The sequence below is a fragment of the Balaenoptera acutorostrata genome, chromosome 3 (genome assembly GCF_949987535.1).
Source record: "Balaenoptera acutorostrata chromosome 3, mBalAcu1.1, whole genome shotgun sequence".
Classification (NCBI taxonomy): Eukaryota; Metazoa; Chordata; class Mammalia; order Artiodactyla; family Balaenopteridae; genus Balaenoptera; species Balaenoptera acutorostrata.
The window spans coordinates 38,692,268-38,717,517 of record NC_080066.1 but is presented as its reverse complement, the minus strand read 5'-3'; the positions used below and the strand labels follow the sequence as shown (position 1 = coordinate 38,717,517).

Genomic DNA, 25,250 nt, shown 5'->3' with positions numbered 1-25,250 from the left:
ATCCTACACCTCACTGTCTTCATTTTTTTTCAAAAAATTTTTCTCTTTCTTTCATTTTGTTTCTATCGCTATGTTTTCAAATTCACTATTCTTTTTTTTGGCCCATCTAATCTGTTTTGCTCTGAAATCTTATTATTAATCTAATCCAGTGTATATTTTCATTGCAGACATTATATCAATAGTGTTCATCCTTAAAAGTTCAGTTTGGGGTTTTTTTTTAAACATCTTCCACATCTCTACGTAACATGTTCAGCATTTCCTCTTGATTTTTGAACATGTGGAATATACTAATCTAGATATATACTAGAATTATATATCTGCTAATTCTAATGTTCTGTGTTGATTATGAGTCAGCTTCAATTGATTGAGTTTTTATTATGGCTTGTGTCTTCTTGCCTTTCTGCATTTGAGGTAATTTTTTTAATTGGATGTTAGACATTGTGAATTTTACTTCATTGGATGCTGGATATTTTTGTAACCAAGCAAGGGCTTATGTGCCGGTGGCGCAGAAAGTCAAACTCTGACAGCGGGTGTTTGCAGCAAAGTAAGGGTTTATTGCAGGGTACCAAGCAAGGGAGTAGTTTTTGAGATAGGGATATTTTAAAGGGGAAGAACAAGGAAACTGGGTTTAATCATCATCTTGTGACATTTCTTAATCAGGGTTTCGGGAGTCAGGATGTCTCTGGTTTATGATTCTCTGGCCAGGTGGTCCATGGCTCGGGGGTCTGTGAGTTCATCTTGCCCTAGAGAAACAAGCTGAGTTTATATGTTAATGATGATATCTATAACAGCAATTTTAGTACATTTACGATGTTGTCAACAACTGCAATCTTAGTCATCTGTTCTGGTTTATTAGTGTCCAATTAGCACAAGATTGAGGTCAGAGAAGACAAGAAAGGGATTGAGGTCAGAGGAGACAAGCAAGGGAATAAAGTTTTGGATAGATTAATCACAAACTCAGTAAGGGAACTTGGTTTTAGGGGGGCTCGGTTTCATATTTGTATTCCTATAAATATTCTTGAGTTTGTTCTGGTATGTAGTTAAGTTACGTGGTAAGTTTGATCTTCCGACTTCCAAGATTTGGTGGGCAATACTAGAGCAGCGTTTATTCTAGAGTTAATTTTTCCCACTACTTGGCTATGCTCTTCGGAGCACTCTAACCCAATATTTGTGAATTATGAGGTTTTCCATTCTCATTGATGGAAACAGGCATTATTCCTGGCCCTGTGTGTGCTCAGCTTACTGTTCCCACTGATGATTTCAGGTGATTCTTTCTTTTCAGACTCAGACCCAGATAGTCTCTCCTCCCTTTGCACTGGAAACATCACAAATGTACTCTAGCAGGTGAGAAAAGATGATGGCAGCAGGGCCTTTATAAGACTTCCATGGCCCCAGGGTACTCCGACAGTGTAAGACCCTATGCCACTACCTACTAAGGATCTTAAAATGTACCCCATGTTCCACATTAAATGCCTTTTTTAAACTGTAACATTTGAAAATCTTTTTATAATTTGTACAGTTTTGAGTTTTATAAAGTATAGGTTGCTTGTTCTTTTCTTACAGACTTAAACATTATGCACACACAGAGTGGAGTTGATAAGTTGTAAATATTTTTGTAAATATTTAATTTAATTATTTTGATTTTGTGGGGGGTTTTTTTTAGTCAGTATTTTTTCAAGTCTCAAACATTTCTGCAGGCCCTTGAAAAATCTCACAGGCTCTGGGCACTGTGCCTACAGAGCTCCTGGATGGGAGCAGGGGGAGTAGAGAGGAAGGAACAAATTGGACAGCAAGGATTGGATAATGCTTGAGCTGCATCTGATTGGAGGGGAGGGAAAAGGAACTGGAGAAGTTGTTGCTCCCTACCCAGCTAGCTTCAGCACAACCACTTGCAGAGAGGGAAGAGCCAGGAGAAGGCACAAGTTGTAGGAGAAAGGGTGTATTCTATTTGGGACAGAAAGACAGCCACTGTCTTATCAGGAGGTGAAGAAAGGCAACAGGGTGCCAAATTCCTTTCCTTTTGTCATAGGGCACATCGTCTTGAGCTGGTCTGGAAGATGTGAATAGTCAATACCTGTCTCTGCTAATACCCTTATTAATATGAAGAGCATATCTTAGAAATGTGGCAATAAGGAAGATGCCAATCTCTAGAATAAATCGTTCCCATAGGCTAATATGCTAAGGAGGATGATGGGCTGTCTTATGATAACTTCCCCTTTTTCTGAAAGTACCTTGGCTTACTTCCTTGATCAGTTTTTCAGAATTTCATAGATGTTTCCAGCACCACCTTCTGTGATGACATCTCCCAAAGGAAGTCAAGCCCAGAAGCTGAAGCTGCCCACTATTACACGAAAGGGGACACTGGAGGTGCCGTCCCCTACAGAGGAGGACTGGTCTAAGGACGATGAAGAGGACTGGGTCTTCAAGGGTCCAGATCAAGAGCAGGATTCCCTACCTCAGCCTTATCGAATGATCAACAAGCTAGTGAACTTTCTGTTTGACCACTCGTGGGAAATTATTGAGGAGAGGGAAGCATCGAGGAAAGCTGAGCTCAGCTGCATCCAGCCCACCATCTACCCTCCACTTCTAGAAAGCAAGGTATGGAGCGGCTGACAAGGTGGCCTTGTTTCTGAATTGAGTGTTAATAAATGATAACACCTGATCCAGGGAAGGAATTACTACCAGGAACCTTCATTCAATAGGACAGTGCATTTTTGAAAGATTATAGGCATGCTGGTGTTGATTAAAATAGATCTAGTAATTGCCTGGGAAAATGGGTGTTCTGGTTAATTGAAGATTATACAGATGTATCTTTTACATCCTATTGTTATTTAAAAATCTTTCAGAGTGTATTAATCACTCCCTTGCTTGATGGTTGAAAATCTGCCAGTGTGTCAGTTATAGTTCTTACCAGTGTTGTAGATGAATAAAGTGAAGGGAATGGGGCCACTGGTCCACTCACCACAGGGCCTGTGGTCACGCTTAGTGTTGTGAATGAGCATTTATTCTCAACTTCTTTGTTTTCTCTGGCCCCTTTCCCCTAAGAGTAGAATGCTATGACTTTCTTGATGTTTGGGCAAGATATTTAAATGGGCACTGTGTTTGGACATGATACTATAACTAGGAGGGACCTGCTTCCCTCTTTGAAAAGTTAGCTCATATTACTTGCAGATGGCGATAACTGAAAAAATCATTCCTTTTTTCTATGTTTTTCTTTTCCCAGCTCAACAAAATGCCAAATTGTATGGCTATTTCCCAAGACTATGTGTTTATTGGAGGAACCAAAGGATTCTCCATCTATAATCTGTACAATGCTAAACGAATATATGTTTGGGAGAAACTTAAGGTTGATGTCACTTCCATCTGGGCCACAGATTTGGGGAGTGAAATACTTATTGCTTCTGTGGATGAAATGGGTACATGTTCTTCATCTTCCTTTTTAGCCTAATTTATAGGTACCTGTAGACTGTTGTTCAACTTAATCTCCTTTCCAGGCATGGGAGGGGCCAGACCTGGAGAGTTCTCCCTGGTCATGTAGTATTAACTAACATCTGCAGGACAGTATGGTGTGCCAGGCACTATTCTAACATTTCACACGTTGGCCCATTTCACCATCACAACAGCCTTAGTAGGTAAATACAGTTTATTATTCTTGTTTTTCAGAAGAGGCAACTGAGGCATGGAGGTTAAATAACCTACTTGAGGTAATGCAGAAAGTAAGTGGCACAGGCAGGATTTGAACCAGGCAGTGTGGGCCCAGAGTCCACATCCTTTCCAGCACTCAGCAATCCTGCTGCTCATTTAAGCCAGGTTTGCTTTTCTTCCTCAGCCTGAGGATGACCCAGGCATGGGGACCATAGTATAGAGAACTATGGACAGTGTCCTGGAAGATGCGTGTCTGCAGGAGAGTGACCTGACCCAACTGGCATGTTAAGAAGAGCACCCTGATAGGAGTTTGCAAAAGTCAAATGGAAAGGTAGAGAGACTAGGAAGAGCTAGTACATTCATTTAGGAGAGAAATTAGGAAGGTCTGAACCAAGGCAGGGGCTGTTAAAATGAAAAGAAAATTGTACTATAGTTCTGTAAGATGTTAACATTAGGGGAAATGAGGTGAGGGATTATAAGGGAACTCTTTGTACTGTTTTTGCAATTTTTCTCTAAGTCTAAAATTAGTTCAAAATAAAAAGCTTAAAAAAATGAAAAGGAAAATATAGTGGAAAAACTTGGTGAGTGATGGAATATATGTATGGGGTCAGGGAGTAGGGCGGTATGTGAGGGTAAGTGAAGAAAAATGACTCCTTTCCTCCTTAGATAATGGGGTGGATGATGATACCATTGCTTGATAAGCAATTTTAGGAGAATAAGATTTCAGGGGTCTGTGAGTTGAGAAATTCCATTTGAGCATGCACATATTTGAGGCACCTGGAGTGGGAATGTTGATACTCAGGAGGAGTTTGGTGTAAAGATAGGACTGCATTTATCACACTGCATTATATCTAGTTAGTTTCCTGTCTGTGTGATTCTCAATGTGATGAATTTGAGGGCAGAGACTGCCTTGGTTGCCCCTAGCACATCTGTGGTCATGGAGCAGATATCCCATGAATGTTTATTGGGTTGAGTTAGACTTTCACCCACAGTGATCCAGATACCTCTGCAAGGTCGGTATTATGGCTGTAGGGGCAGGTTATGAGTGTCTGGGAGGCACCTAGAGAAAGAGGCAAGAAGTCATGGTGGATGATGATCACATACTAGAGCCCTTAGGTTAAATGAGAATGAGAATGACAAAATTACTTATTGTATCAACAAAATTAACTGCATGAGGAGCTTGTTGGGCTGTGAGAAATGAGGCACATAGAAGAGTAAGATGTGATCCTTTCCCTCAGAGAATCTGTGAACTCACTCGAGGAATAAAAAACACTCACAGGAAGCAGTTGGATAACAATGTGAAACACTATGGGATGATGTGCTAAAACAGATGAATAGAAATCACGTGTGGATTGGTGTGACCGAAGTGCTTACAAGAGGATTCTAGAAGAAGAGGGTAGGGCCAGTGTAGACCGAGATGACCCAAGAGGGAGAATAACTTGAACATTTCAAGTGAGGGGTGGAAGAAGGCAAGGAGTCCAAGATGATCATGGGCAGTGGAGGAGCCGGGGAGGAAGCCTAATAATGCATGAGTTTATCATGATATCTCAGAAAGTCAAATATAAAATTTCAACTTTTCTTCGGTTCACCTGCCTGTCTTTCATTCTTACTTATTTTTCTGTTTCAGGTATCATTAGACTATTTTATTTTTATAAGGATGGTCTTTACCTCATCAAAGCCATCAATGAAGCGGTAAGCTCATGTTCTTTCATCTGTAGCTGGGCCAAAAGCTGTAGCAAATCAAGTTTACTTTTAACATGGAGGCAATGACAGCCATCCTAGAGTAGAAAGAAATAGAGGCCTCCCTGGCCAGAGAGCCTCCTCCAAAATATCCAATTAAAAGATCCCTCACCATCAGAGGGTACATACTGAATGCCTTGGATTCATTTTCCCGGTTGTCAAGAGAAGAAAATTACTAAGGAACTCCGGTCCAGATTGAGCACCAGACCAACATGTCTAATAACTACTTACAAGTCCCTAAATTTTCCAGGCTGCTTCACATCCTGTTCCCTTGTCCATGCTGTTCCCTTTGCATAGAAGGCTCTTCTTGTCTCCCTACCTACTGTGTGTACCTCTTAAATTTCTCTCATTCTTCAAGACCAGCTCAAATATCCCCTCCTCTGAGATGCTTTCCCTGATATACCCAAGAGAAGTTGATCCCTCCCTCCTCTGTGCCACCACCATATAGGAAAGAATTTCTATCAGTGTTTTCTCTACCCTCCACACTTATTTGTTTATATGACTGCTTCTTCTCCTGGATGTAAGTTCCTTGAGGGCAGAGGACATGGCTTATTCACCGTATATTTCTTGTTCCTAGTACATTGCCTGCATACTATAGGTTCTTTTTTTTTTTTAATTAATTAATCCAAAAAAGAGGCTGTATTGCTCAGAGTATATATTTTTTTTAAATTTATTTTTATTTATTTCTTTATTTGGATGTGTTGGGTCTTCGTTTCTGTGCGAGGGCTTTCTCTAGTTGCGGCGAGCGGGGGCCACTCTTCATCGCGGTGCGCGGGCCTCTCACCGTCGCGGCCTCTCTTGTTGCGGAGCACAGGCTTCAGACGCGCAGGCTCAGTAGTTGTGGCTCACGGGCGCAGCTGCTCCGCAGCATGTGGGACCCTCCCAGACCAGGGCTCGAACCCGTGTCCCCTGCACCGGCAGGCAGATTCTCAACCACTGCGCCACCAAGGAAGCCCTGCTCAGAGTATATTTTTAATTGTAGTTTGTTTTATAAAAAATGCTATTGATGGGCACGAAAGCAATTCAGTGGGAAAAAGAAAGTATTTTCAACAAATGATGCTGGAATGCTGGATAAACAAATGGGGGAAAATGAACCTCAACCCTACCTCACATCATATATAAAAATTAATTTGAGATGGATTATAGACCTAAATGTAAAGGCTAAAAACATTATCCTTTTTGAAGAAAACACAGGAAATGTTTTTTGCAACCTTGGGGCAGGCAAAGATTTCTTAGGACATAAAAGGCACTATCCATAAAAGAAAACAACTAAAATTGGACTTCATCGAAATTAGATACTTTTAATTCCTCATGCCATATACAAAAATTAACTCAAAATGGTCATATATCTATATGAAAAATCTAAAACTATAAAACCTCTAGGGTTTCCCTGGTGGCGCAGTGGTTGAGAATCTGCCTACTAATGCAGGGGACACGGGTTCGAGCCCTGGTCTGGGAAGATCCCACATGCCGCGGAGCAACTAGGCCCATGAGCCTGCACGTCTGGAGCCTGTGCTCTGCAACAAGAGAGGCTGGGACAGTGAGAGGCCCACGCACCGCGATGAAGAGTGGCCCCCGCTTGCTGCAGCTAGGGGAAGCCCTCGCACAAGAAACGAAGACCCAACACAGCCAAATAAATAAATAAATAAATAATAATTAAAGTGCTAATAATTAAAAAAAAAAAACCTCTAGAAGAAAACATAGGAGGAAGTCTTCGTGACCTTGAGTTAGGCAAAGATTTTTTAACTACAACACCAAAACCATATTCCATACAAGAAAAAAATTGATAGATTAGACTTCATCAAAACTAAAACCTTCTGGGCTTCCCTGGTGGCACAGTGGTTAAGAACCCACCTGCCAATGCAGGGGACACAGGTTTGACCCCTGGTCCAGGAAGATCCCGCATGCCGCGGAGCAACTAAGCCGGTGCGCCACAACTACTGAGCCTGCGCTCTAGAGTCGTGAGCCACAACTACTGAGCCTGCGTGCTGCAACTACTGAAGTCCCATGCCTAGAGCCCGTGCTCCACAACGAGAATCCACCTCAATGAGAAGCCTGCGCACCTCAACGAAGAGTAGCCCACACTCACCGCAACTAGAGAAAGCCCACACACAGCAACAAAGACCCCACACAGCCAAAAATAAATAAATAAAATAAATAAATTTATTTTTTTAAAAAAACCCTAAAACCTTCTGTTTTGCAAAAGACATTGTTAAAAGAATAAAAAAGCAAGTCATAGACTGGGAGCAAATAATTGCAAGTCACATATCTGATAAAGGACTTGTATCCAGAACATATGAAGAACTCTCAAAACTCAAAACTCAAAAGTAAGAAAACAACCCAGTTTTTTAAAATGAGCAAATGTCTTGGGGAAAAAAGGACAGTTTACTAAAGAATATAGAGAGAGGGTAAATAAGATGTTCACCATCATTAGTCATTAGGGAAATGCAAATTAAAGACATGAGCTATCACTGCACATGTATTAGAATGCCTAAAATTGAAAAGACTGACCACACCAAGTGTTGGCAGAGCTATGGAACAGCTGGAACTCTCATTCACTGCTGGTGGTAAAACATAGCGCCACAACCACTTTGGCAGTTTTTTAAAAAAGTTAAACACACCTACCATATGATGTGGCCATTCCACTCCTAGACATTTACCCAGGAGAAATGAAAGCATATCTCCATACAAAGACATGTACATGAATGTTCACAGCAGCTTTCTTTGTAATAGCCAGAATCCAGAAACCACTCAACACCCATCAACAGGTGAATGGAAAAGCAAATCGTGGTACATACTGCTCAGCAGTAAAAAGGGGTGCACATAACAACATGGCTACATCTCAGAATAAACAGGCTGAGTGAAAGAAGAGAAACAAAAAAGCATACATACACACTGTACGATTGCATTTATGTACAATTCTAGAAAATACAAACTAATCTAGTGACAGGAAACACCAGTTTTTGCCTGGGGTGAGTTGGGAGAGGGGTGGAGGGAAAGCTTACAAAGGGGCAGGAGGAAACTTTTGGCAGTGATGGATATGTCCACTTTCTTGACTGTGGTGCTGGTTTCAAGGGATATACATGTCTAAACTAATCAAATTGTACACTTTAAACATGCAGTTTATTATGTTATCACATCCCTAATAAAGCTGCTAAAAAATTTAAAACTTATGCTCGTCAAAAGATGCTATTAGGGACTTCCCTGATGGCACAGTGGTTAAGAATCCGTCTGCCAATGCAGGGGACACGGGTTTGAGCCCTGGTCCAGGAAGATCCCACATGCCACGGAGCAACTAAGCCTGTGTGCCACAAATACTGAGCCTGCATGCCACAACTACTGAAGCCCATGCGCCTAGAGCCCATGATCCTCAACAAGAGAAGCCACTGCAATGAGAAGCCCACGCACACCAACAAAGAGTAGCTCCCGCTCGCTGCAACTAGAGAAAGCCCGCGTGCAGCAAGGAAGACCCAACACAGCCAAAATTAATTAATTAATTTTTAAAAAATAAAAGATGCTATTAGAGTTTGATCAGTATCAGGGGCAGAGAGCGGACCCCAGAGAGCTCTGAGAAACCCCACCGCCGCCCTGCCTAGTGGCCCTCACACCCCAGGAGGAGCCACAGCTGTCACAGCCGGCCCCAGTCACTATGACCACAACCCTGAGCAAGGAGGTGGAGACCCAGCAGCCCACAGCCCTCCACACTGCCCACACCTGCACCACCCATGCAAGAAGCTGCGCCTGCTGGTGGGGACAAGGAGGTTATGGCAACAAAGGTTTGGGGAACAGTCAGATGGTTCCTGTGAACAACAGATATGGTTTCACCACCAGTAAGGACACCAAGGAAGATGTACTTGGACAACAGACTGCCATAAAGAATAACCCAGGAAGTGCCTTTGCCGTGTAGGAGATAGACCGTGGAGTGTGATGTTGTTGAAGGAGAAGGGGTGCAGAGGCCCTGTATGATTCCAGTTACATGAAATTTAAGGACAGTTGAAACTAAGCTATGTTGGTGAGGAAGAGCAGAACGTTGGTTGCCTATAGAGGTGTAATTGACTGAAACAGGGCACTAAGGAACTTATACCTTGACTGTGTGTTAGTTACATGGATGTATACATATGTCCATACCCATCAAGTTGTACATTTAATATCTGTGCCTTTAACTGTTTTTATTTTTTATTTATTTATTTTATTTAACAAAGTACTTTATTCTTTTTATTTATTTATTTATTTATTTTATATATTAATTTTTGGCTGCGTTGGGTCTTTGTTGCTGCATGCAGGCTTTCTCTAGTTGCGGCAAGCGGGAGCTACTCTTTGTTGCAATGTGCGGGCTTCTCATTGCAGTGGCTTCTCTTGTTGCGGAGCACGGGCTCTAGGCGCGTGGGCTTCAGTAGTTGTGGCATGCAGGCTTCAGTAGTTGTGGCTCGTGGGCTCTAGAGTGCAGGCTCAGTAATTGTGGCGCACGGGCTTAGTTGCTCTGCGACATGTGGGATCTTCCCAGACCAGGGGTCGAACCCGTGTCCCCTGCATTGGCAGGTGGGTTCTTAACCACTGCGCCACCAGGGAAGTCCCTTTAACTGTTTTTAAATTTTATGTAAAAAGAAATCTCTCTAAAAACAATACAGGGAATACTCATCAACTGATTTTAGGAGACCAGCAAAACTGTGATATCCAAACTTGACAGGGACATTACAAAGAAAGTAGTGTTGGTGGATTAGAACACACCAAAAGTGTTAAAAAAAAAAGTTAATTCATTACATATATATTTTTTAAGGACATCATTATTACCTCTGGAAGTTGCTACGGTACAAACAGTATTCTGAAAACTGATTAGGGAGAGCATCAAGCATTTATCTTGACTTTCCCATATAGGCTGTATTTCAGGGTAATCAAATAGTTGATGATGGAAAAATGGAAAGATTTTCTTTATAGAAGAATTCTAACAAATGCAGAAGGAATGATAGAATTGGGGGGTATCAGTTTTGTAGCCATTTTGAAGAGTAATGGTCTAGGTAATGACCATCAGTGCTGATGGGGGACTTTATATTTGATGAGCCAGGATGACACCTGTTGTCAATGATCACCATGAACATTATTAAAAGAAAGAACAGCTAGCTATTATGAGCCTCCTCATGTGATGCCAGAGGGAGACACCAAACACCTGTGGAGTATTCTGGCCTTTTGTTTTAATTGAGCCTAAATCTAATCAAACCTCTAGAACTGGTTGCTGGTTTACAGGAAATACATGTAAACAATGCCATGGGATGCAATCAGTCCAATCCAGAAAGTGAAAAATTCCACAGGACAAATGACCTGGTTTATTCAACAAAAAAATGGTGAAAAGAAAAACAAATAGGGTAACAGTTATAAATTAAAAGAGACTTAAGAGATAAATTAACTAAATATTGGGTTGGCCAAAAAGTTCATTTAGGTTTTCCGTAAGACGTTACAAAAAGAACCCGAATGAACTTTTTGGCCAACTCAGTACAATACATGGACTTCATTTGAATCCTGATTTCTCAGTTTTGATAGTGACTTTTTAAAAAATTTTTTTATTGGAGTATAGTTGATTTACAATGTTGTGTTAGTTTCAGGTGTACAGCAAAGTGAATCAGTTACACATGAATTCTGATTTGAACAAACCAGTTGTAGAGAGGTATTTATTAGACAATTGAGGAAATTTGAAAACAGACTGGATAGTAAGTGGTATTAAGGAACTAGGATTAATTAAATAGAAATATTTAATGAAGTTGGGAGATAATAACACAAGATTTGTCATATATTGATAACTGGTGAAGTTGAGTAATGGATACATGGGGTTCATTATACTATTTTTTGTCTTCATGTGCATTTGAAATTTCTATAACCTACAAATTGATATTAAAATACATAAATAAAAATATTTTTTTAATGACCATACTACCCAAGGCAGTCTACAGATTCAATGCAATCGCTATCAAAATACCAGTGGCATTTTTCACAGAACTAGAACAAATAATTTTAAAATTTGTATGGAAATACAAAAGACCCCAGATAGTCAAAGCAATTTTGAGAAAGAACAGAGCTGGAGGAATCACAATTCCTGACTTTATACTACAAAGCTACAGTAATCAAAACAGTAGGTATTGGCACAAAAACAGACACATAGATCAGTGGAACAGGATAGAAAGCCCAGAAATAAACCCATGCATGTATGGTCAATTAATCTATGATAAAGGAGGCAAGATTGTACAATGGAGGAAAGACAGTATCTTCAGTAAGTGGTGCTAGGAAAACTGGACAGCTACATGTAAAAGAATGAAATTAGAACATTCTTTACCACCATATAAAAAAATAAACTCAAAATGGATTAAAGACCTAAATGTAAGACCGGATACTATAAAACTCCTAGAGAAAAACATAGGCAGAACACTCTTTGACATAAATCTCAGCAATATTTTTTTTGGATCTGTCTCCTGGGGTAATGGAAATAAAAGCAAAAATAAACAAATGGGACCTAATTAAACTTAAAGGCTTTTGCACAGCAAAGGAAACCATAAACAAAATGAAAAGAATGGGAGAAAATATTTTCAAATGATGCAACCAAGGGATTAATTTCCAAAATATATAAATAGCTCATACGACTCAACATCAAAAAGACAAACAACCTGATTTAAAAATGGGCAGAACAATTGAATAGACATTTTTCCAAAGAGGAAATGCAGATGGCCAGCAAGCACATGAAAAGATGCTTAACATCACTAATCATCAGAGAATGCAAATCAAAACCACAAAAAGATATCACCTCACACCTGTCAGAATGACTATTATCAAAAAGAACACAGGGACTTCCCTGGTGGTCCAGTGAGTAAGACTCTGCGCTCCCAACGCAGGGGGCCTGAGTTCAATCCCTTGTCGGGGAACTAGATCCTGCATGCATGCCGCAACTAAGAAGTCCGCATGCCGCAACTAAGAAATCCACATGCTGCAACTAAACATGCCGCAACGAAAATCCCATGTGCCACAACTAAGACTCAGCGCATCCAAAATAAATAAATATTAAAAAATAACAAAACAAAAAAAAGCCATTAAAAAAAAAAAAGAACACAAACAACAAATGTTGGCGAGAGTGTAAAGAAAAGGGAACCCTCATACACTGTTGGTGGGAATGTAAATTAGTGGAGTCACTGTGGAAAACAGTGTGGAGGTTTCTCATAAAACTAAAAATAGAACTACTGTATGAGCCAGCAATTCCACTCCTGGGTATATAATGGAAAAAAACCCAAAGACCCTAATTCGGAAAGATACGTGCATCCCAATGTTCTTAGCAGCATTATTCACAATTGCCAAGATACGGAAGCAACCTACGAGTCCATCAACAAATGAATGGATAAAGAAGACACACACACACAGACACACACACACAATGGAATACTACTAAGCCGTAAGAAAGAATGATATTTTGCCATTTGCAGCAACATGGATGGACTTGGAGGGTATTATGCTAAGTGAAAAAAGTCAGACAGAGAAAGACAAATACTGTTTGATATCACTAATATGTGGAATCTAAAAAATGCAACAAACTAGTAAATATAACAAAAAAGAAGCAGACTCACAGATATAGAGAACAAACTAACGCTTACCAGTGGGGAGAGGGAAGTGGGGAGGAGCAATATAGGGGTAGGGTACGGGATTAAGAGGTACAAGCTATTACATATAAAATAAGCTACAAGGATATATTGTACAATATGGGGAATATAGCCAATATTTTATAATAACTATAAATGTAGTATAAACTTTTAAAATTGTTAATAACTATATTGTACATCAAATATACTCCAATTTTTTAAAAAAGAAAGTGAGGGACTTCCCTGGTGGTCCAGTGGCTGAAACTCCGTGCTCCCAATGCAGGGGACCCGGGTTCAATCCCTGGTCAGGGAACTAGATCCCACATGCCACAACTAAGAGTTCACATGCAGCAACTAAAGATCCCATATGCCACAACTAAAGATCCTGCGTGCCACAACTAAGACCTGGTGCAGCCAAATAAATAAATGAAATAAAAATAAAAATAAAATGAAAGAAAAACAAAAATTAAAAATGTTTAAAACTCATTCTCCTTAAATAATTTAGCGGACTCACCAGCCTAATTAGTCTAGCCACCTTATGTTGCTACTCTTAGAGCTCCTTAAAGGTATAGCACAACCGTACACATTGAGTCTTTTTCACCTGGCCCAAAGTTTGAGCAGGTTTCATTCTAGGGTTACATTCAGTCTCTACTTAATATGGACTGAATGTTTGTGTCCCCCTAAAATTCATGTTGAAATCCTAATCCCCAGTGTGGGAGGTGATTAGGTCACAAGGGCAGAGTCCTCATAAATGGGATTAGTGCCCTTATAAGACCAAGAGAGCTCCCTCAACCCTTCCACCATGTGAGGACACAGCCACAGGTGGCAGGCGGTCTATGAGCCAGGAAGCTAGGTCTTACCAGACACTGAATCTGCCAGAAATCCTTGGAAATCTTGGATTTCCAACCTCCAGGACTGTGAGAAATAAATGTTAATTGTTTATGAGCCACCCAGTCTATGGTATTTTGTTTTAGCAGCCCAATCAGACTATGACACTACAGTAGCCTAGACAGAGCCTTTTTTCAAGCAACTGACCAGAGTTTTCAGTGTCATGTAGAACTTGTTTCAGCTCATTTTGAATACCTGAGTGGTGGCATAGGTCTGTAGGGTTTGCAAACATGACCAGGAGATCAGATAGTATGAAATCACTACAAATCATCAGTAGTATTTAAGAAACCAGGAAATAAGTCCAAAACCATTTAGACGGAAAACTGAGTTCCACTTCTTTACTTATAATCTTGTCTAATTCCTGTACAAAAATGGAAAGTTTGAAGCAGTTTGAGGCATCTTTTTATGCCTCAAGTTTTAAAAGGATTTATTTCCCTGATATGAACTACAAAAAGCCCTGAAATACATTCTCTTTTGTCATCAGGCTGAACTTCCTCTCTCAGTATCTCTCTTCTTTTCAGGATGATACCAGCAAGCAAACCACCTGTATAAAGATGGAGATTTCTGAAGGAGGGGACTTTGCAGCCTTCCTCCTACAAGGTAAGATTAACCAAAGGCTCTTAAGAAGATTCAGATTTGCAGTCTCTTCCAGATAGTCACTTTTCTCCAAAACCTTTTAAACTTCATTTATTTATTTATTTAGGCTGTGCCGGGTCTTACTTGCGGCATGCCGGATCTTTATTGTGGAATGCGGGTTTCTTAGCTGTGGCACGTGGACTCTTAGTTGCAGCATGCGGGATCTAATTCCCCGACCAGTCATCGATCCCGGGCCCCCTGAATTGGGAGCACGGAGTCTTACCCACTGGACCACCAGTGAAGTCCCAAACATTTTATTTAGAAATAATTTACAGAAGAGTTGCAAAGATAGGACAGAGTTCCCTTATACCCTTCACCCAGTTTCCCTAATACCAACATTTAACAAAACCATGGTACAGTTGTCAAAATTAAGCAAATAACATTGGTATAATACTATTAACTACAGTTTTTTATTCACGTTTTGCCAGTTTTTCTTCTAATCTAATTTTTTTTGCTCCAAGGTGCAATCCAGGATATCATATTGCATTTAGTCATCGTCATATTAGTCTGTACCTATTTGTGATGTCTTGACCTTGCCTTGTTTTCATGACCTTGACACTTTTGAAGAGTACCAGTCAGATATTTTGTGCAATGTCCCTGAATTTCAGTTTGTCTGAATTTTTTCTCATGATTCAACCAGGGTTAAGGATTTGGGGGAAAGTCCCACAAAGGAACTTTTTGTTGTATTATATCAGGGGTATATGTGATAGCACTACTGCTGATGTTAACCTTGATCACTTAGTTAAAGTGATCTGCCAGCTTCCTCCACTGTTGAGCTACTGTTTTTCCCTTTCCATACTCTAAGTCCAGACCACACTCGAGGGGAGAGGATGTAAACACCATTTCCTGGTTGTAGGAGGATCAAAGAATTTTGAGACATGTTGAAATCTCCACAGTGATTGATAAACAACTGGGGGGAGATACTTTGAGACTATGCCCGCCATTAAAGTTTAGTCTCTAGACTTTAGTCTCTAAGGAGACTATGCTCTCCTTAAAGTTTTGCCCACCATTTTTAGCATTCAATGTTGGATCTTGGCTCTTGCAATTATTCCTGTGGTGATAGAACATATTTTATTCAAATGATTGTTAGCTTGATTTTTCATTTTTAAATATTTAGACATGCGGTGTATGGGCCTCCATGTATATTCTTGCCCCAGGCCCCTCATATGTTAGGTGCTGGAGAAAGATACATATTTTATAATTCTTTATGCATCAAAGGAAACTTATATACTATCTGTAGTAGTTTCCTAGGGCTGCCGTAACAAAGTACCACAAACTGGGTGGCCTAAAATAACAGATATTTTTTTCTCTCACAGCTCTGGAGGCCGGAAGTCTGAAATCAAGGTGTCTATATAGGTTACTTTTTTAAGGAAACATTTAGCCAGAATCCCATCATAGGAAAGTAACCTTTCCCAGGTTGGCAGGAGTTCAGTATAGAAGCTGAGCAGGTTTCTTTGACAAGATAGTCTCACAACCACCCCATGGGTTGTCATCTCCTCAAATATTGGTCAGAAGAATTCTCTGGGGCATCTCTCACAATTCTAACCCTTTCTCAGCCATACCCCTCTCAGTTATTGATTCTATATATGCCACTTTCCTCCCCAGACAGGAATAGCTGTGAGACAAAACATCAGTGGAATTTACCATTGGAACCTAGAAAACACGGAGACCAGTCAGCACAGACAGTTTGGTTAAAAACTGTTACCTCAGTGCTGTGAGTGAGAGGCCCGTTTCCTTTAGAGGCAGTGGCCTGAGAAGAGGAGCTCTGCAGCTCTTTGTGAGTGAGGACTGGCAATAACCATTGCAGAACTACATCTCCTTCCGTTTGTCAAAGTTGCTGTTCTGAGGGTGCCCGCTGGTCTCTGTGCCAACCTTCACAGAGGTTCTGTGAAGACGGGCCATTTCTCAGGGGAAACTTGTTGCCTGCTTGCAGTTGCTCAATGGTTCCTTGGTTTCCCAATGCAGGAGCCGGAGATATTTGGCTGGATGTGTATAAATTGCCTAAGGAGTCTTGGCTCAAGGAAGTGGAGCACCCCCAACTCACCATAAATCCAAAGAAAAAAGTCAGACAGCTGCAACTGGTAGGCAACATCCCTGTTTTCAACTGATATGTTTCTCCCTACCCTTGACCCACATCTAGCCTAACTCCTTGCAATTTCAAGATGAAGGAGGCCTTCTGGAGGCCATAAGAGAGGACAAGAGGCACACTGGCCCATGTCTCTCAAATCAATTTGCTGTGGTTAAAATAAGATGTTAAAAAGCAGAGGTATCGTTGTATATATGTACCACATCTTCTTTATCCATTCATCTATCATTGGACATTTAGGTTGTTTCCATGTCCTGGCTATTGTAAATAGTGCTGCAATGAACATTGGGGTGCATGTGTCCTTTTGAATTATGGTTTTCTCAGGGTATATGCCCAGTAGTGTGATTGCTGGGTCATATGGTAGTTCTATTTTTAGTTTTTTAAGGAACCTCCTTACTGTTCTCCATAGTGGCTGTATCAGTTTACATTCCTATCAACAGTGCAAAAGTGCAAAAGGGTTCCCTTTTCTCCACACCCTCTCCAGCATTTATTGTTTGTAGATTTAAATGGGTGGGATGGTGGGGAGGTGGGGGAGAGGGAGGTCCAAGAGGGAGGGGATATAGATATACATATAGCTGATTCACTTCATTGTACAGCAGAAACTAATACAACATTGTAAAGCAATTTTACTCCTATATGCATACACACATATATATATATATATATATATATATATATATATATATATATATTTGGAAAAAAAAAAAGCAGAGGTATTAGAATCTGGTATCTCTCTCATCTAGGTGTTGCCTCTCCACCAAGAGCACTCCCAGGCATTTCTCTGGAAGAGTCTTTGTTTTTTTGACTCTGATAGATATATATTTTTTCCCTCCGGGTTGAAATAATCCTTTCATGTCTCCCATTCCACTAAATTCCCCAGATTATGGTATAAAAGGGTTGTTCTAAATATACAGTAAGTCCCCTACATACAAACCTTCAAGTTTCGAACTTTCAAAGATGCAAACATGCGTTCACACATCTGGTGTACATTGTCACATGCGTGCATCCTCTACAAGTGATTGTGCTTTTGTGTACTTTACTGTACAGTACTGTATAGAGTACAGTAGTACAGTATCTTTATTTCAAGCCCAGGATGTCTGGAAGCAAGAGTAAAAGCAGCGGAGATGTAGCCGGTACTACTGTACTTTTCAAGGTACTGTACTGTAAGATTAAAAATGTTTTCTTTATTTTCTGTGTTTGTTTTTTATGTATTATTTGTGTGAAAAGTGTTATAAACCTATATGGTACAGTACTATATAGCCAATCGTGTTAGTTGGGTACCTAGGCTAACTTTGTTGGACTTAACGAACAAATTGGACTTACGAACATGCTCTCAGAATGGAACTCGTTTGTATGTAGGAGACTCACTGTATAGGAATACATGCATTCTTCATTTATTCTTAGAAGGTAGGAACTCTACCATTTCAGTTTAATTATATGTGATCCCTGGGCTTCATGCCATGTCTTTAAAATATAGTTTTTCAGTAAATATTATTTTAAGATGTAATTTTCTTTTTTTTCTTTTTTTCTTTTTTTTCATTTTGGCTGCACTGGGTCTTCATTGCTGCGTGTGGGCTTTCTCTAGTTGCGGCGAGCGGATGCAACTTTTAGTTGCGGTGAGCGGGCTTCTCATTGCAGTGGCTTCCCTTGTTGCAGAGCATGGGCTCTAGGCGCATGGGCTTCAGTAGTTGCAGCACGTGGGCTCAGTAGTTGTGGCTCGCGGGCTCTAGAGCGCAGGCTCAGTAGTTGTGGTGCACGGGCTTAGTTGCTCCACAGCATGTGGGATCTTCCCGGACCAGGGCTTGAACCCGTGTCCCCTGCATTGGCAGCCAGATTCTTAACCACTGTGCCACCAGGGAAGTCCCTAAGACAAAATTTTCTCATCTTTCTGATGTGCACTTATTTTTTTAATCAACAACAACAAATATTCATTGAGCATGCCTTTAAAACATACTGTATTAGGTGCTAAAGAATTAGTGAAATTATTAATATAGGAGATCAAGATTGAGACTCAATGATGCCGAGTTCATTGAGTGGCTGTGAATAAATGCCTTTTCTCTCCAGTGAATGTCTTCATAGCAGGGTGTGATTTTTTTTTTTTTTGAATTTTTTTTTTTTTAATTATTAGCACCTTTAATTATTATTTATTTATTTATTTATTTTTTTGGCTGTGTTGGGTCTTCATTTCTGTGCGAGGGCTTCCTCTAGCTGCGGCAAGCGGGGGCCACTCCTCATCGCGGTGCGCGGGCCTCTCACTATCGTGGCCTCTTGTTGCGGAGCACAGGCTCCAGACGCGCAGGCTCAGTAATTGTGGCTCACGGGCCTAGTTGCTCCGCGGCATGTGGGATCTTCCCATACCAGGGCTCGAACCTGTGCCGCCTGCATTAGCAGGCAGGTTCTCAACTACTGCGCCACCAGGGAAGCCCGCAGGGTGTGATTTTGTATCCCTGGGAGAGTTACTGGCCCAGAGACCTTCCTCCTCTAAACTCTTACAGAATTTATTCTCTATACCTCTCTTTGACACTTCTCACATACTATCCGGTTGTGCATAGAAGTCCTTTTCTCCTAACTAGATGATAAATTTCTAGGTTGTTAAGACCATAGCTTTTGCTTCTTTTTATCAACCACTGCATGGTGTCCTACTTGGTGCCCAACAGATACATTTTTTGAGGGATTAATTTATTATCCAAGTGGGAAAAGCACCTTGGAATGGGGGTGGTTTCTTGCCATAATTCGCTGTTTCTATACACTGAGAAGCAATCAACTAATGCCAGTTACAGTGGTAATTCGTGTCCTATGAATTGATAGTTTGTTTTTTTTTTAATTTAATTTTATTTATTTATTTATGGCTGTGTTGGGTCTTCGTTTCTGTGCGAGGGCTTTCTCTAGTTGCGGCAAGTGGGGGCCACTCCTCATCGCAGTGCGCGGGCCTCTCACTATCGCGGCCTCTCTTGTTGCGGAGCACAGGCTCCAGACGCGCAGGCTCAGCAATTGTGGCTCACGGGCCTACTTGCTCCATGGCATGTGGGATCTTCCCAGACCAGGGCTCGAACCCCTGTCCCCTGCATTGGTAGGCAGATTCTCAACCACTGCGCCACCAGGGAAGCCCTGAATTGATAGTTATTTAAATATAATTGTCAACATCACTGATATATTTTGCCAATCAGACATATTCGCTTCAACTTAGATTTTTGTAATAGTCTCCTAATTGATTTCCTCCCCTCTACTCATATTTCCTCTTAACGTCACTAATGATTTCTTGTTTCCCCAAATACATTTTAAGATCTTAGAGGACAAGGATCATGTGTTAAAATCCGCAGGCCAGAGGACCAGACAAACATTGGCCTTCCATGTCTACGGGATGAGTTCACATCTCATGAAAATAATCGGGGGGAAGAAAGAGCATCTCAAAAGATTAAAGGAAGAAGGGGAACATATACCAAACCTATTGAGAAATAATTTCTCATTTTTCTCCTCAGAACACTCTTGATCCCGTGACTGCAGATAATTTAGAAACGGTAAGAAACGTCAAAGAAAATCTCCAAAGAGATTTAAGTTACATGTTAGAAATTTTTATTTTGATTTGAAATTTACCTTAAATATCAAATATACTAATAAAATGTTCTACCAGGGTACTATTTTCCGATTCTCTGTGACTTAATCTTGTGCCTCATTCCCTTGAAGATAGCCCCCTATCCTTGAGGATAATTGACCCAAGTCATTTGTTCAGAGATGGGTTTCCCTGAAGGTAAAGGAGCTTAAATTTCAGGGCCCCTCACTTGTATGGCCCCTTCCAAGACCGTAGGAGGGGTCCTAGCAGTATGTTCACATGACCACGTACTTTTGTAAAATTGGAAAAAGTAACATGTTTTAACCATAATCATGTAAGACCACCATCTCTTCTCACTCAAACTTCCCCTCTGTCACAATTTCCCCCAGATTGAGTGGTATTAGGGTGGTCATGGGCATTTTGTGTTCAAACTTTTGTGTTCTCTTTCTTACCAAGACCCCTAAATCATATATACTTCAGGCCCCATGAAATCCAATTTGCCCCTGCCAAAGTAACAGCCCAATCCACCAAACTGAGGGGTTTTTTTTTTTGGTGTTGGAGGTTGTCTTTGTATTGGGATACTGTAGAGAACAGAGTGGCTTCCCTGGAGCTTCCTGGCTCTCCCTCTGAGGCAGAGAGCATACCATACTTTCCATAGGCTTAGCTCTTGGGATTCTGGCCTATCAGAAGAGCAGTGGTGAACTTCCAAATGGAAGTCACTTTCTAGATTCCTTTCCTTTTTCCCTTCTAAAATTACATTATGTTTCAAATTATACAAATAATATGTGAACACATCACTCTGGGAAAAGCCAAGTAATTCAGATAGAGCAGCCCTCCCCAGAGGTCATCACCATTATTATCTTGGTGTGTGTTTTCTAGGTCTTTAGTGTATATTTTTATTCTGATATCAGTTTATTTAGAAAAATATAGTTTCATTTTATGGGAATTTTCTCCTATATAAGTGGCATCATACTATATATATTTTCTTACAAATTTGCATTTTTATACTAATCAACTTATTGGCAAAGTTTTGCAATGTCAGATAAACCTACCTTATTCTTTTGACATCCTGTGTTCTATTCCTATTAAGGATGTACCATAGTTTATTTGGCTGTTTGTCCATTGATGATACTGAGGGTGGCTTTTATATAATGCAATGAAAATCTTTGTAAATTCTTCTTTGTATACCCGAGTGCTTCTGAAGGATATGTGCGTTTTTAGTTTTAATGTAGATACTGTTAATTGTCCTCCAAAAATGGCATGACAATTTACATTTAATCAGTATTTCTCCACAGCCTCGATAAATTTGATATTAATTTTTTGTGTGTGCAAACTGATGGAACAAAATGGCATCTCGTGTTAATTTTCATTAATCTCCTCATACTTTTATTGGCTATTGAGGTTTTATCTTCTGTGAATTGCCTGTGAATTCTTTGCCCATTATATATTTTCTTACACTCTGTTGTTTCCCTTTTTACTTTGCTTATGTGCTTTTTTGTTATAAAGAAGTTCTATATTTTGATATAGTCAGAATATTTAATCTTTTCTTTACAGCCATTGCACTTAAGAAGGCTTTCTCCATCTCAAGGTTATAAATAAATTCTCCTGTGTTTTCTTCTAATACTTTTCATAGTTTTTTTTTTTTTTTTGGACATTTCACTCTTTTATACACATGGGAGTTCCTTTTGTGAATGGAGCAAGGAAGAGATCAACTTTTATCTATTCTTTTAAAATAGCAATTGCCACACAAATATTTTTGAGTAATCCTTCTTTTCCCATTTGTTTCCTGACCTTATCATTCCTGTGTATGACCTTTATCATTCCTATGTCCTTGCCTACACCAAGACCTTATGAACTTTGCAGAATGACACAGGCATTTAGTGCTATAAACTTATATCTAAGTACTGCTTTAGCTGCTTCCTTTAAATTTTGATATGTTACATTCTCATTTTTGAAAATACTTCAAAATACTTCCTAATTTGCTTTTTTATATCTTTTTTGACCAATGGATTATTTAGAAGCATGTTATTTAGTGTCCAAATACTTGAGATGTTCCAGACATCTTTCTTTTCCTTTTATTGGTTTCTAACTTAATTCCATTGTGATCAGAGAACATACTTCATATAATTTGAAACCTTTCAAATTTATTGACTTGTTTTATGCCCAGAATATGGTTTATCCTGGTAAGTGTTCTATGTGCACTTGAAAAGAATGTGTATTCTTGTTGTTGTTGGTCCAAGTTATTCAAGTCTTCTATATCCTCACTGCTTTCCCTTCCGATTCTTACTGATTTTCTGTCTACTTATTCTGTCAATTATTGAGAGAAGAGTTTTGAAATCTGTGAGATTGTAGATTTATTTATTTCTGCTTTCACACCTAAGAATTTTTGCTTCCTGTATTTTGAAGCTCTGTTATTAGGTGCCTAAACATTTAGAATTTTATGTCCCCTTGAGAGTTGACCATTTTATCATTATTCAATGACTCTTTGATCCCTGGTAATATTCTTTGCTCTGAAATCTATTATGTCAGATATTAATACAGCCACCCCAGCTTTCTTTTGATCAGTTTACAAGATGTATCTTTTTTCTATACTTTTACTCTTAATATATTGGTGTCTTTATATTTAAAATGAGTTTCTTTTTGACAGCATATCGTTGGGTCTTGCCTTTTTATACAATCTGTCAATCTCTACCTTTTAATTGAGGTGTTTAGGCCATTTATATTTAATGTGATTATTGATATGTTTAGGTTTAAATCTACCACTTTGCTATTTACTTTCTATTTGTCCCACCTGTTTTTCTTCCTTATTCCTCTTTTTCTGCCTTCTTTTGAAATGAGTGTTTTTAATGATGCAGTGTTATCTCCTTTGTTGGCTTATTAGCTGTGCCTTTTCCTTATTGTAGGATATAAACATTTCTTTTAGAGGAGATGTTAAGTTGAGTCTTCCGGTTTACATAATGAAAATCAAACCACCCAAACCAGTTGCAGGTAGGTATAACTCAATGAATACTCTCTTTCCTTTTGCCATTGATTTCTTAGTTTTTTCTTTCTCTGCCTTTCTCCACATTTCCCATCTTTTCCATTTATTGGCAGCAATATCTAATTGACAAGTATAGTTCTGAAGATAATTTTTTAATTCATAAGCTCTGAGACCTAAATATTAAAAATATAAATGTTACAAGGATACAGTTAACTAACAGAATTGGGATATCAGGAAAGAGACATCTTTCCCAAGTGCTAGTGGAGTTCATTCATTCCTACATTCCTGTGTTAGTTCATTCATCAGTGCCAATACTACACCAAGCACAAAGATGAGTAAGACACATCTCCTGTGCTCTAAAAGCTGCTAGTGTACCAAGAGAGAATAGGAGGAAACCACCATAGTAGGATATGATAAGTGCAACAATGGGGAACATCCAGGGCCATGAAAACATAGAGGAAGGAGTAACTAACTCTGCCCAGGGAATAGGCAGAGGCTTTACCAGAAGAAGGGACATTTGGGAAGGTTTTGAAGAATAAGTGGGAGTTGGTTAAGAGGAGCAGAGGGGAAGTCCACTGTAGACATGGGACATAGAGTCTATCCTCTCAATATTCACATATGACCTCAAAGATATACCTACAAGAATGTTCACTGCAGTGCTATTTATAGAGGCAAAAGACTGGTTAGATAAATCTGGTACACTCAGAATACTTTACAACCATTAAAAACGAAGAGAGAAATGCAAAACACCAAGAATAGCCAATTCACTCTTATAAAAGAACATGGTGATATGATTTGCTCCATCAAGATTTATTATAAAGCCACAGTAATTAAGACAAGGTAGAAAAAGAGATGAGTGAATAATAGAAATACATATAAAATACAGAAATATAAACAGATAGAAATAGTAATAGAAAAATAGATTAATAAAATAGGATAGAGAGGCCAGGACAAACTTAAGCATAAATGGACACTTGATACCTGACGGAGGTGGTGCTACAGAGTAGTGAATGGTCATTTCAGTAAATGATGCTGGTTGTCTATATGGAAACAAAAGTGAAACTTGACCCCTGCCTCATATGATATACAAAATTAAATTCCAGATGAATCATAGAAGTAAATATGAAAGACAAAACAATAAAACTTTTAGAAAATAAGTCAATATCTTTATGACCTCTGGGTAGGGAAAGACTTTTTAAACAAAACACAAGAAGTACTTATATATAATAAAAGAAAAGTTGATAAGTTTGATTACATTAAAATTGAGGACTTCTAATCATCCAAAGACATCATTAAAAACATGAAAGAACAAATCATGTATTGGGAGAAGATATTTGCAAAACACGTAAAACTTATGAATGGTCCACATCCAGACTATATAAAGAATTCCTACAAATTGTTAGGAAAAAGACAGATCATTCAGTATAAAACAGGCAGGAGATTATTCAAATGGCCAATAAACATATAAAAAGGTGCTCAACAAAATTAGTTATCAGGAATGCAAATTAAAACCATAATGAGATACCACTCCACACCCACCAGGATGGCTAAAATTAAAAGAGATTGATCATACCAAGTTGGTGAGGATGTGGAATAATCAGACCTCCCATACATTACAGTTAGCAATAAAAGTCAGTACAACCACCTTGGAAAACAGTTTAGCATTATCTGGTAATGTTGACAATAAGTTATATCCTATGACCCAGCATTTACACTCCTAGGTAGGGCGACCAAGAATATCATTTTGCCTGGGACTAAGGGGTTTCCAGGGATGTGAGGCCTTTGGTGCTAAAACTGGGAAACTCCTGCACAAACCAGAATGAGTTGGTCACCCTACGTCTAGGTGTATACCTGATAGGCTTGCAAGTAAATGTGTACAAGGAGGCATGTACAAGAATGATAATAATGACATGATTTCCAATAGCCCCAAACCATGAAACAACTGAAATATCCATCAATAAAAGAACAGATAAATAAACTTTAGTTCACTCAATGGAATATTATACAGCAATGAAAATGAACAAACTACAGCTATACACAACAAAATGGATAAATCTCACAAACAATATTAAGCAAAAGAGGGCACATATAGAGTTAACACTGTGTAATTCCATT

At 39.4% G+C, this 25,250-nt stretch overlaps 1 protein-coding gene across 1 annotated transcript in view; it reads left to right on the top strand.

Annotated features, from left to right (window-relative positions):
- The window catches only part of WDR93 (WD repeat domain 93), a 42,945-nt gene that overhangs the window by 6,921 nt on the left and 10,774 nt on the right, over window positions 1-25,250 (top strand). Inside the window, exons 2-8 of the mRNA XM_057543752.1 lie at window positions 2,282-2,598; window positions 3,224-3,416; window positions 5,273-5,337; window positions 14,405-14,483; window positions 16,485-16,600; window positions 20,085-20,123; window positions 23,059-23,143. Coding sequence (XP_057399735.1) covers window positions 2,296-2,598; window positions 3,224-3,416; window positions 5,273-5,337; window positions 14,405-14,483; window positions 16,485-16,600; window positions 20,085-20,123; window positions 23,059-23,143 — 880 coding nt within the window. The 5' untranslated portion in view covers window positions 2,282-2,295. The remainder of the gene's footprint in view (window positions 1-2,281; window positions 2,599-3,223; window positions 3,417-5,272; window positions 5,338-14,404; window positions 14,484-16,484; window positions 16,601-20,084; window positions 20,124-23,058; window positions 23,144-25,250) is intronic.